General features: G+C 42.7%; 1 protein-coding gene across 1 annotated transcript in view; it reads left to right on the forward strand.

The window, feature by feature from the left end:
- DRAM1 (DNA damage regulated autophagy modulator 1) overlaps positions 1-18,024 on the forward strand; it is a 33,717-nt gene extending 15,693 nt beyond the window's left edge. Inside the window, exons 2-7 of the mRNA XM_065937837.1 lie at positions 1,529-1,596; positions 4,066-4,208; positions 8,938-9,115; positions 13,000-13,058; positions 15,438-15,530; positions 16,133-18,024. Coding sequence (XP_065793909.1) covers positions 1,529-1,596; positions 4,066-4,208; positions 8,938-9,115; positions 13,000-13,058; positions 15,438-15,530; positions 16,133-16,177 — 586 coding nt within the window. The 3' untranslated portion in view covers positions 16,178-18,024. The remainder of the gene's footprint in view (positions 1-1,528; positions 1,597-4,065; positions 4,209-8,937; positions 9,116-12,999; positions 13,059-15,437; positions 15,531-16,132) is intronic.
- Positions 18,025-18,081: the final 57 nt, after the last annotated feature.

Here is an 18,081-nt window from a genome sequence, read left to right on the forward strand (position 1 = left end):
TGTTCATGGGAAGGGAGAACATTAACCTCTTCATACTCGCCAAATATTAAATGTCCACAAAGCTCAAAGGCTCCTGCTTCCTGCACATACAGGACACTTCACTTTGAAGTGCATCTTTTCAACTCGATCCATTTTTCAGTCCTTAAATTTCAGAGCTGTTTTAAAATGTGGAAACATTCAAGACGGGTCTGAGCTGTTTTATGTTGGGAACGCTTTTGCTGTCACTTTGAAACGCTGCTTTATGTGAGCAGCTTGAGAGCATAAAAATGTAAACCTTGGCGTGAAAGAATAGAAACCAGCACATGCCAAATGCTGCTTTCCAGCTTTAATTCCTTGATAGACTACATTTGAAAAATGTCTCTTAGAAGCTTTTTTTTTGTTAAAATAATTTATCATCATGAGTATGCCCTTGATATCTTGTTATTTCTATAAAGCGCTGATAAGCATCAATAATATTTATTGTTCAGCCTTCCATCATCTTTTCAACAATGTAAATTTTTATGCATAAATTGTCATGTTAAAAATTAAAATGATGTGCTTATATATATTTAATATTCAAATAGTAGATTTTTCAAACGTGACTTTTGGTCTTTTTTTTTTCCTCCCTGGAAGAGTCAGGACCTCAGCAGGTATGAACACACACACACACACACACACACACAAAATGAACACATACTCCTGAGTTTTCAGGTGGAATCACCTGCGAAACACCACCACCATTCACTTTAACCACCATTCACTTTAACCACCTTTCACTTCAAGTATTTCCTCACATAGCATTGTCACTTATACTTCAAAACAAACAAATGTACAAACTCATAGAAAAGGGGACCAGACTTGTGGTTCTCAGATAAATGAGTACCAGAGATGTAATGTACAACATGGGTAATATAATTAACAGTTTTATGTTACATGGGCTTCCCTTGTGGCTCAGCTGGTAAGGAATCTGCCTGCAATGTGGGAGACCTGGGTTCAATCCCTGGATTGGGAAGATCCTCTGGAGAAGGGAAAGGCTACTCACTCCAGTATTCTGGCCTGGAGAACTCCATGGACTGTATAGCCCATGGGGTAACAAAGAGTCGGACATGACTGAGTGACTTTCACTTTCACTTTCACTATGTTACATATGAAAGTTAAGAAAGTAGGTCCTAAGAGTTCTCATCATAAGGAAAAATTTTTCTTTTCAAAAAAATTGTATCTCTATGAGATGATAGATGTTCACAAAACTTACTGTGGTGATCGTTTCATGGTATCTAAGTCAGATCATTATGTATACACCTTAAATGTATACAGTGTTGTTTTAAAATTGTATCTCAATAAAACTGGGGAAGAAAAGTGGATTTTTTAAATTTTTCAGAGCCCACATGAAAATGCTTTGGAACAAAACAGATCAAATCTTTGGAATTCAAAGTGGCTTTACACGTGGAAGGAACACAATATAATACCTGCCAATTACGTGCCTGCCTAGGGGGCTGAACTGAATTCCTTTTTACTAATTTGGACATATTTGTCTCTTTCTCTTTCTCAGTGACACAGGAACAACACCTCCAGAGAGTGGCATTTTTGGATTTATGATAAACTTCTCTGCATTTCTTGGTAAGTACACAGTGAAGTGAAGTGAAGTGAAGTGAAGTGAAGTCACTCAGTTGTGTCCAACTTTTTGCAACCCCATGGACTGTAGCCTACCAGGCTGCTCCATCCATGGGATTTTCCAGGCAAGAATACTGGAGTGGGTTGCCATTTCCTTCTCCAGGAGATCTTCCTGACTCAGGGTGTGAACCCAGCTCTCCCGCAGTGTAGGCAGACACTTTACCCTCTGAGTCATTAAGTACACAATAATTATTATAAGTAAATTAAAAACTCCCAATCTCCTGTTAAGTAAAATGTTATAGTTAATGTATCTTTTTTATTGTTATTTTTTAACAGGCATTATTTTTTAAAGCCAATTAACAAACAGTGTTGTGGTAGTTTCAACTGAGCAGCAGAAGGGCTCAGCCATACACATACATGTATCCATTCTCCCCCAAACTCCCCTCCCATCCAGGCTGCCAGGTAACATTGAGTGGAGTTGCCCGTGCTACACAGGAGGTCCTTGCTGGTTACCCATTTTAAATGCAGCAGTGTGTACATGCGCATTCCAAATCCCCTGTTATTCCTTCCCCATTCCTCCACCCTGGCAACTGTAACCTCTTCTGGAAGTCTGTGAGTCTGTTTCTAACAGACATTACTTTTTAGAACACTTGTAGATTCATGGAAAAATTGAGCAAAATGTAGAGATTTCTCATATATGCCTTTCTCCCTCATACTCCTCCTCCTTGCTTTCTCCATTATCAACATCTCCCCACCAGTGTGACTTTTTGCTTCGAGGCAAGGCAGAATCTGACATGAATATCTTTGTTTAAAATGCTCTCTGATAAATGATTAGCTTTTAGTCTGCCTTTAAAAATTCAGTAAAAAATATGGCCATCATACACTATTGAATACATAGAAATCTACTTTATCCTGACACATGCATAATATCCATCTCATGGACATATGATAATTTATAATTCAGTCCCCTTTTGTTATATTTTAGGCTATTTCTTATTTTGTAATTTACATTGCTAAAGTGAATGTATTTTAAATGGATCTGTGCATATCATGTGGAGTTTTTCTGTAAGCAAAATTTGCTGAGTTAAAAGGAATAGTACCCTCTCACACCATTCACAAAAGCCAGTGGCAATTAAAGAACTAAACATGAAGAACAAAACCATAAGAAGATTTGGATGTAATTATAGGAAAATATTTTTAAAACCTTTAAGATGGAAAAGCTTATCTAAGCTTAGGCAAAACTCAGAAGCTAAATAAGAAAGAACTGACAGATTTGGGTAGATAAAAAATTAAAACTTCTAAGGGATGAAAGATACACAAAGTTAAAGACAAACAACAGACCAGAAGAAAATTTGTAATATTTATAGAAGACAATAGACTAATGTACTTAATGTATATAAAAACAACTCCAAGTTTAAAATGAACAAACTCAAGAGAAAAATAAAAAAAAGATAAGCATGCGATTTTCAGGAGAAATGCAAAGGACTGGTGAACATACTGGAGGTTTCTCAGTCTCACGGACAATCAGAGAAATGCAAGTTAAACCAACAGGTTGCCATTTTTCATTTGTTGCACTGGCAGTCATTAAAAGGACAAGGGCTTGCAATAATTGCGTACTCTGTGGGGGTATAAATTGCCTCAGTCTTGGAGCAATTTGGAGGTACTACTTGGCATTTTAATTGAGCATAGTGTTTTTTGACCCAGGAATACTACTTCGAGGAATTCGTCTTTCAGAAACACTGAAAGTGTGCCAAAGAACAAGGATATTCATTGAGCATTGCTTGTAATGGGAAAAGCACATAATGTAGAAATCTATCATTAGGAGAATGATGAGATAAGTGTGGCATTTCAGTGTACATCATGATGAGGTGTATAGACCTATTTGTGCTGACATTGGCAGGATCCCCACGGTACTTTTTTTTTTTTAATTTGCTTATATTTGACTACACTGGGACTTCATTACTTCACGCGGTATTTCTCTAGTTCCCGAGATTGGGGAGCTACACTCTAGTTGCAGTCCTCGGGTTCTTAATGTGGTGGCTTCTCTTATTGTGGAGCACGGGCTTCAGCAGTTGCAGCGTGTGGGCTGAGAAGTTGTGCTCATGGGCTTAGCTGCCCTTGGCATATGGGATCTTCCCAGAGCAAGGATCAAACCCTCGTCCCCTGCATCAGCAGGTGGATTCTTAATCACTGGGCCACCAGGGAAGTCAGGTGTGTGTGTGTGTGTGTGTGTGTGTGTATGTGTGTGTGTGTGTGTGAAAGAGAGAAAGAGAGTCCAAGTCCGAGTCTGATGGCAGAAGGAAATAAGGTGAGCAAGGGCAGGGGTGAGGGCATGGGAAGACTATTGCAATCAGGAGACTGATTACAATCTTGATTACAACCAATACAATCTTGGTAAAAGCCATACAAAACTGTTCATGTATTTTTCCTTCTAAAAGGTCACTAAAAATTCATCACAGTCTGTTTCTTTTTCAGGGGCAGCCACAATGTACACAAGATATAAAATAGTCGAGAAGCAAAATCAAACCACCTACTTCAGCACTCCTGTTTTTAACTTGGTGTCCTTGGTTCTCGGATTGGTGGGATGCATCGGAATGGGTATTGTAGCCAATTTCCAGGTACGACCTGAAGTCTTTTCAGTTACTGGGGGTGATGGAGTATATGTATCAGGAAAGAAAAGTGAAAGTGTTAGTCACTCAGTCTTGTCCGACTCTTTGTAACCCCATGGACTGTAGCCCCCCAGGTTCCTCTGTCCATGGCAAGAATACTCCAGGCGAGAATACTGGAGTGGGTCGCCATTCCCTTCTCCAGGGATATGGAGGGTAGGGAAGTATCTGGAGGGAAGAAGCAAGAACAGCAGAGGCACGCTTGTGCCAACAGATCTCTCAAACAGTTAATGAGTATATGAAAATTGGGATAGCTTGCTGTTTAGAAACAAATCTTGTTTTTTAGATTTATGTATTTATTTTTTTTGGCTGTGCTGTCTTCGTTGCTTCGCGGGCCTTTCTCTAGTTGACGCAAGCGGGGGCTACTCTTCATTGCAGTGGCTTCTCTCTCTGTAGTTATGGCACACAGACTTAGTTGATCCATGGCATGTGGGATCTTCCTGAATCAGAGATCGAACCTGTGTCTCCTGTATCAGCAGGCAGATTCTTTTACTACTGAGCCAATGGGAGAACCCAGAAACAAATCTTTATCATTGAAAGTCAGTCTTGGGAGAGATGGGGTGCATGTTTGTGTGGCTGTGAAAAGGAGCATGCTTCAGCCCCTGCTGTGGGCTCTGGATGGCTCTCTGCTCTTACTGAGGTGGTTTAATGCGCTGGGAGAGCTTCTGCAGTCACTGTAATGACTTCATTAACAGTGTGAACATATTTTTGCATGTGAGCATGTGTATATTTACTGATGCTACTGTTTGAACCGCTAGTGTTCAAAGAGAAACATGATCTCTTCCTTTCACAGATGAGGATCTAGGTTCATGGAGGTGAAAGAATCTGCTCAGGATTACTCAGCTAATCAGTTGCAGGGCTGACATATGGCCTTATTGGAGCATGTTAACTTATGTGATGACTACTGAAGAGTCTGCTTGATCTATTCTTACTGTGTCAAGGGTTGGAAGAACACTTTGTTTATTTGGCCACGCTGTGTGGCTTGAGGGATCTTAGTTCCCTCAGCAGGGATCGAACCCATGCCCCCTGTAGTGGAAGCGCAGAGTTCTCACCACAAAACTGCCAGGAAATTCTGCCTACTTATTTTATTCTAACTTGTGGATTCCTATGATTCCAAGGTCTCTTCCAGGGAAAGCGTGGGACCTCTTTGTCAACGGAGACAATATTTTATATTTTTAAAACGTATTGAATTTCAAAGGAGTACTCAGTACGAGTACCAGCCTCACAGGGTTATTGCTGGGATGCAATGAGACAATGCGCAGTACCTGGCTGTCTGTACTTGGCGGTCACTTGGTGATGGTCACTGGTCCATCACCAGAGGCCAGCGCCCTAGAGGGCCTGCTCTGCCATCACCTTTGTCCCTTTGTGGCCACAGCGTGGAAGTTACTCCTAGAGGATTTTTAGTTCTGCCCAGGAGAACTCCTTCAACCATTGCCCCACCAGAAGTGAGTTGATCTTGTGTGATGCTTCCTTCCATAAGAAGGTGTCAGCCTTCAGCGCTGGCTGGCTGACCAAGTCCACTAAAGCTGCAGCAGGAGGGCGCCCCCCCCCAGCGTGGACCTGGGAGGCCCCCGCCTGCACCATTTGCTGTCCCCCTGTTCTCTCGTGTCTGCAGGCATTAGACCATCGTCAGAGCCCGCTGCCTCACCTGCCCCTCGCGGGCCTCGGAATCACCTTGTCTGCACTGCTCCTGGAGGAAGCCATCTGTCGTCCTCGCTGCGTAGTCGCTAAGTCGTGTCCGATTCTTTGTGACCCCGTGGACTGTAATCCTCCAGGCTCGTCTTTCCTCCACTGTCTCCCGGAGTTTGCTCACATTCGTGTTGTCTGTGAGGGGAGACTATACTAAAGTGCCCTGGGAAGCCCAGCGCTGGGTTGTGGGGGTGAGGCAGCCTCCCCCGTATGACACAGAATCTTCCGGACAGCCCAGGGCAGGGATGTTCCTCCCAGGTCGACAGCCAGCGTGTTTTTGTTTGGGATGTTACAAGTCCACAGCTACCAGTGTTTCCCTCTTAACACTGGCCAGAGGTGACAGCCAGAGCTGCAGCTCTCTGGAGCAAAGCCTATAAGGATTCCGGGGGGGCATCTGCAAACTTGGTTTGCTTCTGGCTCTGTTGAATTTTCCTACTCTCGTTGTCTCATATGAGGAAATAAGCACTTCCCAGGTGACTCAATGGTAAAGAACTTGCCTGCCAATGCAAGAGACGTAAGAGACATGGGTTTGATCCCTACGTCAGGAAGATCCCCTGGAGGAAGGCATGGCAACCCACTCCAGTATTCTTGCCTGGAGTATCCCATGGACAGGATCACAAGAAGTTCAGGCTTCCTTAGTGGCTCAGAGAGTAAAAAATCTGCCCGCCATGTAGAAGACCTGGGTTCAGTCCTTGGGTTGGGAAGATTCCCTGGAGAAGGGAGGTGGTAACCCACTGCAAAATTCTTGCCTGGAGAATCCCATGAACGGAGGAGCCTGGTAGACTCCAGTCCTTAGGGTTGCAAAGAGTTGGACACGATTGAGCCACTTAGCACACACGCATGAGGAAATAAACACCAATGCTGCCACATTGTCTTGTGATAAAGCCACTCGATGACATTGCCTTTTACTTTATGATTGTGTGCATTTTATATTCCATAACAAACAGCATTTAGTGAAGTTTTCTAGGTGATGGACATTTATGAAAACATTTCATGCTTTACTTGTATAAGTCTAATAACGACCCCAGAAAACAGTTAGTAGTTTGTCAATGGAGACATGGAGACACAGAGAGGTTAACAGTCTCCCAAAATCTCATGAATCATGAAAGGCAGAGGTCACTTTTGAATCGAAGCAGTCTGCCCAGAACCTCTAGGGAAGAGTTAATGTCAAGGCCAGAATGAGGCAAAGTCTGTGAGAAAAAAAGCATGTATACAATTGACAGCTCTAGTGGTAGAAAGCACGATGGAAAAGACTTTTTTTTTTTTTTTTTTGTATTTCCATTTTATTTTATTTTTTTATTTTTATTTTTTTAATATTATTTTATTAGTTGGAGGCCAATCACTTTACAACATTTCAGTGGGTTTTGTCATACATTGACATGAATCAGCCATATAGTTACACATACATTGACATGAATCAGCCATATAGTTAGACATTTTTTTAATGGAAAGGTGATGAACTGGAAAGTTATAATTTGTCTGGTGGAGTGTGGTGTGAATTGTTCAGTGGGGGACACTATGTCCTGTGTGATATCCCGCCAGGCCGTTCTCACAGTAACGCAACATCACAAGTGATGCGGGTGTCTGTGTTTAAACCATAAAGGGCAGACTTTAGGAAGAAGACTTGGGTGGTTAGATAATTACACTTTTGGTTCCCTTTAAGGCTTCTGTGATGTGATTATATCTTCATAAAGGCCAGAAATAGAATCTCTAACTTTTCCTGAGAGCCAAGTGTTTACTTTGTCATTGGACCCATAAATATATCTTTACAACTTCCTTGTTTGATATCCTGTAATTCATTTTCGGCCTGCTGTGAGCAAACCAACATGAGCAGTTATCTCAAGATTTAGAGATGTGAGGGCAAGTGAGAGAGTTGAGTGGTGGTTTTTCCTGAGTGGGAGGAAACCTCATTTATCAGAATCTCACAGCCAGCTTTCTCTCCTGCGGGTGACGGATGGCTGTATTTTGGTGTGTTCTCACCAAGCAACTCTGTCGATGCTTTTGTGTCCCTCACAAAGTCTCCTTTTTGGAAAAGTCATTTCCCGAGGTTGAATCCCGTGAATAGTCCAGTTTTCTCTAGTGTTACTATTAGGTTGTCCAAAATGTTCATTTGGGTTTTTCCGTACAGTCTTACGGAAGAAACTATGAATTTTTTGGTCAACTCAATATCTTTAATAAGAGAGTTTAAAAAAAAAAAAAGGTTTTCATCTTAATCTCTATGCAAAATTCATGTCTGATCTGAGTCATTTCCCTTCTGAAAGACATCTTGGATGAGAGAACATGTATTCCACCAAGAAAAAGGCGCACTGGAAATACAGCTCCTGCTAAATTGAGGGCCTTTGGACCTGACTTCATCAGGGTTAATGTGGGTCTCTTGGAATTTGCAGAAGAAGATCCAAAAGGATGTGTTGAATTGGCCAGGGTTGAGGAAGCAAATTTCCTGACAGTGCTAGTTAGAGGGGTGGGGTAGCCGTGGAAAACAAAGTTTGTAAGTTCTGGATTTGATTTGCTTACCAGCATGAAAAGAAAATGGAGAGTGGAAAGTACCTGGATTCTCAGAAGATGCTTCCTAAAATAACCTCAGGGCCTTCGCAGTAGATGCTTCGTCTTTTCTTTATCTTTCCTTTATCAGTTGTGCCTAAGATTCAAGGGGTGAAAAGAATATGTTTTTCTTATTTCTTTCATTTATGTTTTTTGTTTAATATGGGCTTGCACACCTCCCTGCCCAGTTTTATTAAGATACTGTTGCTGAACCAGGCCCATTTTGCCCAACTTGCAGCAAGCCAAGGGTATGCTGTGGAATAACCAAGTTGCTGGCATTTTACTTCAATGCTGGAAAGGCCTTGGTCACCTTCTGCAAGCCGCTGCATTTTCCCAAGACGGGGCAGGTGCCTTTGTGATGCCTGGTGGGACGAGAAGCCCAGAGCCAGTGAGTGTGCGACTCTGGGTGTGTGTGGAGTTAGTAACAGCTCGTGTGTGATGCTCTCTCTAGGAGCTGGCCGTCCCCGTGGTCCACGACGGTGGTGCCCTCCTGGCGTTTGTCTGCGGCGTCGTGTACACGCTCCTGCAGTCCGTCATCTCCTACAAGTCCTGTCCGCAGTGGAACAGCCTTTCCACATGCCACGTGCGAATGGCCATCTCTGCTGTGTCCTGCGCGGCGGTCATACCCAGTATCCTTTGAGCGTTTGTCAGAGTCCGTGCGGCCCGACGCCCCCTTCTCCTCACTCCTGTTCCCCCAAAATGGAGACAGCGAAGGCTGACGGCCAGGTGTCAGCAGGCTTCAGAAGAACGACTGGGCAAATCACAAGGAAAATAGCTCAACCTTGTCTGGTTAAATCAGAAGAATCTTTGGGGAAAAGAATGGTGTGAAACGAAAATGGAAAAAAAGTGTCAGAGCACTTCAGTCTCTGTTTACTTTCCTTCACCAGGGTCTGTTTCATGAGCCGTGTGAAAATATGTATTTTTCTTTGTAGTGGTTGGCTAAAGACATCAAATATTGATATTGTACTTAAAGTAATAGCCCAGTGGATTCCCAAGAAGCCAGACTGTGATTAGAGGGTTTGATTTACTTGTCCACATTAAGAGGTTTCAAAAAGCTCTATACTATTTATTTCTAAGTCATTTAAAACACATTTAGCCTTTTCTTTTCACCACTGATTTCATTTTCAAAATGCACTTTTTTCTATGTCAACAATGTGAAAGGAAAATATAAATTTATCATACTTATGTATTCTCACTTAGAAGAAAAGAAAAACCAACCCTTCTTTTTTGTTGTTTTCTTTCTCATTCTTTCTTTTCCTTTTTTCTTTCCCCCAAGAGGTATTTGACAAAATAAAACTGGTCTTTCAGGGAAAAGATGCAGGAAATTGAAAATTTCCCATCTTTCAAAATATAATCTGCAGTCATGTTGAATACTAAAGAGTCATTAAAAATTGATGATTGGTGTCAGATTACTGGAAAGCAGCAACTATTTTATTAGCGCTGGTTTTGTTCATCTGGGTTGGGTTGTGGTATGTGGTGGACAAGCTTGAGTAAAAAAAGCATGGCGTCCTCATGTGCTTTTAAGTATTAAGCCTTGCATTTCTCTTTCAAAATTGAAGCTATACAAAATGTGAAGTCTAAGAATTGTTTGGGACTTTGTTTTTGTCATTTAGGGAAGGAAATATTTCATTATAAAAATTTCTAAGCACAGAGGAACAAAATCCTAGTATTGAGAAATTTAACAAATTATAACTTTGGTTCCTAAGATAGTTCCTTCTCTGTTTCCTTATCCTATTTATGGATAGAAGACATTCATGCTTTCTCTTGACACCTATCTCCTCAAAACTTCTAGGTTGTTTTAGTTGTCGGATTTATAAAACCATTTGTAAAGTTAAAAACAAAATTTCTCTATGCAGGAAAGCTTTCCTTGCTTCCAACTTTGGAGACAGATCTCTAGGTATTAAAATGAAAGAGTTTTAATAGAATTAGCATTTCAGGCCAGAGTTTCACATACTAATAGTTCCCATTTCTAGAAGTTCCTAGGATCCTTGCTGAGGGGTGGAATCCCCGAACAGAAGCAGGTTGATCCAATTAATTTGAACAAATGCACCCATATGAAAAAGTCTGTCATCTTAAACATTAGCATCATGGATTTATATTTCCTTACAAAGCTTTTCAAGCATCTTTAAACTGTCCGGTATTAGTTCCATGAAACAGTGTCATTTGACTCCTGAAGAAACCGAGGCCTGGGGTCATGCCTCTAAGCCCGTCCCGCTAAATTGTCCATCTTGCATCCAGCTTCTGCAGCTTTCAGAAGGCTTCACAAAATCACTAATGATGCAAAGGCCAGGTTCCTTTTCTTGAGACATGTGATCTGAGGCTGCCTATTTCTCCAACCTCAGTTTTACACTTTCTCCCCTGTGTGTGTGGCTCTTCGCTGTTGTCTGCGTTTGCTGATGCTCTTCTCTTACCTAGATACCCTTCTCCACCTTGTCTTTCTAGAACTGAGCTGTCCGGCCAGCAAGTCTAAGTCGCCACTGGCCACGCGGGGCTGGGGAGCACGTGAAGCGTGGGTAGTCTGTGCAGAGGTGGGCCGTAAGTGTGAAACACCAGATGTCAGAGACTTAATGAGAAAAATGTAAACCATCTCATTAATAATTCTTTGTAGTATCACATGTTGAAATGAGAACATGTTTGGTATATTGGGTTAAGTAAGACATGTTAAGATTAATTTCATTAGGTCCTTGTTTGTTTTTGCCAGTGTGGTTGCTGCAATGGAAAACTTGCAGTTATAGGCCTGAGTTTCTGTGGGATAATGCTGTTCTGGCTCACGAGCTGTGTGCTCAGTCCTGTTGGACTCTTGCGACCCCGTGGACTGTAGCCCGCCAGGCTCCTCTGTCCATAGGATTTCCCAGGCAAGAATATTGGAGTGAGTAGCCATTTCCTCCTCCAGGGTGTCTTCCCAACCCAGGGATCGAACCTGCGTCTCCTGCATTGGCAGGCGGGTTCTTTACCACTTGAGCCGCCTGGGAAGCTGTCCTAGAGAGCTCCTCAAACCTCACAGCTTATTATTGTTGCTTTTTTTTTTTGGCGGTGCTGCCTTCACCAACCAGATATCTAATCTCCGCTCTGAGTCATCACTGCACCCTATTCTTTTCTCTCTAACGAGGCACATTCCCGGGGTCCATCAAGGCTGTGATATTTCTGGGAACTGAGACCAGCTCTGTTTTGCCAGAGTTTTCTCCCACCTCTCCACCTTCTCCCCAGCATGGTACTTGATGGGACTAAAGGTGAGGTAAAGAATTAAGTGAAAGAATTAAGAGAATTAAGCTATTAGAAACAGAAGGATGGTCATGACATGATCAGGGGACCTTCGACGCTCTCTACTTTTACTTTGAGAAACTGAGAAGTGTTAAGAATGGCAAAACATGGGAGGTGGGGAAGGGCAGGGAGAGAGAATGCTGACTCTAAAGAGGAGGTGCTCAACTCGTCATTAATTGACGCAACACTTGGAATTCGTAACTCTTTGCAAAAACTTTATCATGAAAGAGCATCCCCATTACTTCTCTAGCTTTCTTTTGTCTTCCAAGTTCAATCAAAATGGTTGCAACCATCTTTGTGCAGACAGTTTTGTCCACCTTGCGCTGTAGCCTCAGTCCCTGGGTTTATTAGACTGACCTCTCAGGGTTTGTCTTTCATCCCTAGGTCAGATGTAGGATGTCAGGTGTAGGACGTATCTCTTTGATTTGTAAACCCTTTGGGCCAAGGACTAGGGGCTTCCCAGGTGGCGCTTGTGGTAAAAAAATCCACCTGCAATGCAGGAGACTAGGGTTTGATCCCTGGGTCAGGAAGAACCCCTGGAGCAGGGGTGATGGCAACCCACTCCAGTATTCTTGCCTGGAGAATTCCATGAACAGAGAAGCCTGGCAGGCTACAGTCTATAGGGTCACGCAGAGTCGGACACTGAATCGACTTAGCACACATGCGCGCACGGGCCAAGGGTTAAGGGCTCCACTCATACCCAAAACTCAATGGAAAAAGTCTGTTTTTTTTTTTTTAAACAATAATACCTTAACTTGCTGAAGCTTGTTTTTGTATATGAGCCTTGGTACTTTGTAATACTTTGGTACTTTGAAATGTTAATTTTTCCTTGAAGCTATTGCCTTGAACATAATATTTTAAAGGAGAATTGTAGTTGACATTTTAATTTAGGGAAAATAGTATTTTAGGGAAAGAGTACTCCAAAATCCCCCATATTAGACTTCCGTGTCTGTCATTGTGAGCAAGTTTAAACAACAGGGTCAAGCAAAATGTAGCCACAGATTAAAAATCTTCTATACATAACTGCCAAAGTGTTGCTAAGGAAGGACTATTTCCATGTTGTATTTAAACTTCTGTCCTAATCAGACTTAAGGTTTGAGATGGTAAGAAGCTGATACAACTGGTTTGATTGTAAATATGTTGGTACTAGCATTTGAACACTGTGTAATGGTTGTATTATTAGAAGAATGATCTAGTCTTTAACACTAAAGGACCTCGTCTGCAGTTGCCTTAACCAATTCCCCCTTTTTAGTGATTGCCTGTGCTTCACTAATTTCTATAACCAAGCTGGAGTGGAATCCGAAAGAAAAGGTAAAATTTAAGTTGTTTTAAATGTGACTGTCAAACCTGGTTCCTGCATTTTCAAAATTATTTTTAAAAATTTGAATTTCTAATTCTATGTTAAACCCTTCAACCATTGAGGCTTAGTGAAAGAAGTGAGATGGAAGGGCAGGGAAATGATGTGAGTGAAGGTGTGGGGGTCAGAGGAAGCAGACGTGCAAAGCAGACGGGGCATCTGCTTAGTAGTTTGTGCACGTCTTTAAGGGGTGGGCAGAGAGGCTCGCGCTTGATGTAGGTGATCAGAATAAGCCTTTGAAGGCTTTTGAACAGGAAAGTAAATGAAAAGAATATTATTGGATGAGTATCATTAGTCAAAAGCAACCCCTGGGATGGATTGAAGAGGAGAGAGCCCGGAGGTAAGATGGCAGGAAGAAGGTAGTTCCACTAGATTAGATTTTAAATCAAGATTCACCTACATTGGAATTAGTAGCATGAGAATGGAAGGAAATGAAGTGAAATGACTTCGAAGCTTTTGTCTTGGGTGAACTGAAGAACGTGTTCTCATGAACAGATTCGGTTCCTAACAGGAATTAATGATTCCATGGGGGAAATGGATGGGTTTGGTTTTAGAATAGTTGAATCTGAAGCTACAGTGAAACAGCGAGGAGAAATGTCCAGTTAGCGGGGACAGGATCAAGAGCCATCGGAGCATAGGGTGGAGTGACAGGTAATTTCCAGACCAAACATGGGGACAGGAGGAATCAGATGTTTTGAATTGAGATCAGCTCATGCCCTTAGTTAACCTACAGAGAGATGGGAGTTACTGAGGAGCAGAAGTTTTTTCCCAAGACAGAAGTGGAGTTACTGATGCTTTTCGAAAAGCAGTATCAAGGACTTCTCTGGTGGTCTATTGGTTAGGACTCTATGCTTCCACTCCGGGGAGCACGGATTTGATCCCTGGTTGGGGTCTGAGGAAGGATTTTCCCCCATTAGGAAGGATTCTGGCAGGTGATGGAACCCGGCAGGAGGCAAAAGAGAGAGTGTGAAGATGGTGAGGACCAGCCAGGCAGAAATTAGGAGGAAAAAGTTCTTTCTGAAGAGAGGTCACAGCAGAGCAGCCTCGGGTGTATTTTACTTTTTAAGCACTGGGGGGAGTCCTTCCACCACAAATCAAATGAAACAAGTCTGCTGCTGGGAAAGATTACTCAATCCTCCGACAATTAAAAACCCCCTCCCCCCCCATTCATTTTCTGTCTTAAAAATATGGAAAGTATCTGATTTTTCTATTCACTCCAAAAATTGCTATCCCACTCATATTGCCTTCTGTTCCCAATATCCACAAATGCAAAGAAAATCCTTTACATCAATTCACGGAATAGAATGTAGGGCCGGAGCCTGGACCCCTGCTTCAGTGCACTGTCGTTAACGTCATGCTGCAGATATCCTCCCCTCCCCCCAGATTCTGCTTCTGTTTGGATAAGCCATCTTCATTGTCCAGGGATGACGTGAGATGGGGTTAATGTTGTAGTGCCTATCACCTTCGAAAAGGACGTGGCCCTGGTTCTTGACCGCCCAGTATAGCTGGTCATGTGCTCCCCGGAGTGGCCTGGGTGAGAACAGCGGGTGGATGCAGCCCTCTGTGGGGAGGGGAGCAGTGGTATCAAGTGTGATGCACCTTTGTGAGATCTTTGTGGTGGAGCAAAGAAAAGAACCCACCTGTGATCTAGCACATTTGTTTGTTCACCTTTGTAACGGACAGCAGAGCAGACTGAAGCAGGAAGAAAATACAGGTTATGATCTGAAATCAGAGGGCTGCAACTGATGACAGTCCACAGGCTAGTTTGGCATCAATGTTAGCCTTCGCTCTGTAGCTGTGCTAACCTTATAACGCCAAGCAGACCTGTTGTCTGAACTGATGTTCTCTGTAGCAACAGAGAAACACGGAAGTCAGTCTCCTTTAGATGCACACTTCAGATCTTAGGAGTAACCACACAGACACTAGACAGGTGTTTTTCAAGCCTGCCTTTCAACTTTGGGGTTCCCAGCGGTGGGAGAACCAGTCATGCTTTGTATGGAAAGTTCTTTCTTCTACTGAGTCTACATTTGCTTCCCACTCTCGGCCATTTTGTGGTCCTTCTGCCTGTTGAAATTCCACAGACAAGCTGTAAAGCCAGAGTGTGTAAGAACCAGGGAAAACGTTGGGGTTATGGTGTTCACGTTCCCGCTGGGCAGCTGCACCGATGCACAGCCCTGCGGCCTTGCTCACCGTGTGTCCTCCGGGGGTTGGTTTATCCTCACTGGGCAGCTTCTTCCTCTGTCCCTCTCTGCCCATTGTTATGTCAGTATGTCCACCGAGGTGAATGCATGTGGGCTCAATTCTGTTTCTTTTGTTGTTGTTGTTGCTCTTAGGATTATGTATATCACGTAGTGAGTGCGATCTGTGAATGGACAGTGGCCTTTGGTTTTATTTTCTACTTTCTAACGTTCATCCACGATTTCCAGGTTGGTATTTATCCATCATATGTTATAAGTTACTGATGACGAGGGTTAGTAGGAAGTCATAGAACATTTCTTGCATTAAAGAAACATAAGAGCATTAGCTTTCTTTTTTACCCTTATGTGTTTGGGAAAAAAAAAAAAATTGCAAGTATTGTGCAACTTAGTGTATTCCCAAAGGAAAGCATCTTGAATAGTTCTCCCAAACAAGGAAATATTCATCTGTCCCCTGCCATTTGATGCTTATGGTCATAGATCCTGGTTATTTATTTTGTGAGGAGGTCTCACTTACAAGTTCCAAATAACAGGAAATATGTCTTTTCTTAAAAATAAAAGTGTGTTGTTGAAAAATGTTCTGAAAGCGGAGAGAAGGTGGGACCTTGTCAGATTTGGCAACAGGGAAAGTCCTGCATCTTGAAACAAGTGAATTATTAACTAAAAGGTTACAGAAAGCCAAGAAAATTCTTGAGGACCCAACTCAAGCTCACTACAAACCATAGTGAGATCATCTCTGAGGGGGTGCAAAGCCCTTAGGAGTTTCAGAGCTGGCAGTGGTGTTGTTTACCTTCTTTTAAACCTTTTGTTTTGTTTTTTTTTTTTTTAAATAGAGTGTCACCTTAAGAATATCCACAGAAATCAATGGTGATGTTTGAAGAAGGAAGAACTCTATTTCACTCGGTGGAAGTGGCAGACAATTCCTGGAAGTGGTACAGAGGACAGACAGGGTTTTAACGCTGCCCTGTGTGGGATTCATCTGCAGTACATCCAGGACTTGAATTTCTTTAAGAATTCCCAATAGTTGTACTATTTCCAAAGGTATGTTTTCCTAGAGAATGTAGACCATTTATGACATTGTAGCAATGTTTTTATAACTTTCCAAGTAGACACTATTTTGTATTAACAAATTTCTGACAGACAAAATAAGGTCTTCTAGCAAATGGAGACCTCTTATTTTTATACAAATTCTGTTTTTGTTAATTTGTCTCTGTGTGAATGATTTGTGGAGATACACTAACTGAGGAATTCATTCAAAAGTAAAATCAGGGGATGTTCTTTTTGAGATTTTATTTTTAGAGAATGCACTGTATAATTTTATATCTTAAGAGCATTTCTAAAATTCAGTTTAAAATGATCATTAAGATTTAGTTAATAAACTAACACTAAGAGACTGATTTTTAGATGAACCAAGCAAAAAGCTTCTATCGAAAGGCCTTAAGACCACTATGCACATTAACTCAGTGACCAGGGAAGACCTCGGTTTTGAAATTCCGTCCCCCGCCCGCTGGGCCTCCCTGCTCAGAGACCCAGCTTTTACCCTTGCTGCTGACCGATGGCAGTCTGTAGTGATGTGTTCCAGGTGGGATGGATTCAGCCAGGCAAGTTAGAAATCAAATCCTCCTAACAGCAGAGTGAAATGGAGGTGAGCAACGAACAAGAAGATCTCACTGGATTCCAGAGTGATGAGGGGAGGGTGGGGAGTGTGTCTCAGGGAACATCCGAGGAATGCGGGATTATGGGAAGGAGACTTGCTCAATCCTAAACCTCCGCAGAAACCAACCTGCGAAAAGCATTACACATTCCACTTACAGAGCTGCCCTTTATTGTTACTGGCTGTCTGACTCAGAAGCCGCACCACACATCTCACATTCCTTTCTCGTCAGTCCACGGCCTCAGACGGGAGTGCAGGTCTGAGTGGGGGGGGGAGGGGAGCACGGTGCGGGATGGAGTTTCTTTGCTCCTCTTCTTCATCCTCACGGCTGGATGTCTGCACTTTATGAGAATGTGAAGCAGCTCCTTTGCTCGGTAACAGCACATCACGAATGATGAGTGAAAAGCAAGTCTTTCCAGAGGAAGAAGTGGGTCTTGAGATGCGAAGGTTTAAAAGTGGAAGAGAAGGAACTCACCTTCAGGGACCCTCCAAGCCAGAAACCCACGTCTGGCCAAGAGGGTCCAGACCTTGAGGGCTCATGCCAAGGGCAGAGCAGCTCACTTGGCCAGCCATGGAAGAAGGAGGCTCAGTAGTGGTCAGCCCCCTCTGCAAGGACAGACCCTATCCCCGCTGAGGGTTCGATGAGACTGAGACCCACCTCTGGGTCGGTGGTAACTTGGAACTGAAATGCTGGTTACATTTGTGTTCTGCAGAGGAGGAAAGCCACTAACCTTTGCTGTGGAACCGAATCCAGGGTTGGGTCTCCCTTGGAACAGACTGTTGCTGTCAGCCCTTCTTGACACATTCATTGTCATCCTTCATTTCTGTGTCTCTCTGCATGATTTAGATTGGGAGCTCCTTGAGGGCAGAAGTCTGTGCCTTAATCTTTGTTACTCCAGCATTTACCAGGCTGGCTCCTGGTACACAGTAGGTAATTAATAAATAAAAACTCAGTGAATGCATAAATGAGGGCGTGAGCAAGTGGAGACATGGCTGGGGGATATTTGTAGTACTGCATAATGAGATTTACTCTGGTTTAATGAGGTAATAAATAGTCTATGTCACCTTTAAGTATTGACGGTTTTGCTTTGTGTGCTGTAAATGTTTCAGTTGTTTGGGCGTCTCCAT

This window comes from Muntiacus reevesi, chromosome 1 (genome assembly GCF_963930625.1).
Source record: "Muntiacus reevesi chromosome 1, mMunRee1.1, whole genome shotgun sequence".
In the NCBI taxonomy this organism is placed as follows: Eukaryota; Metazoa; Chordata; class Mammalia; order Artiodactyla; family Cervidae; genus Muntiacus; species Muntiacus reevesi.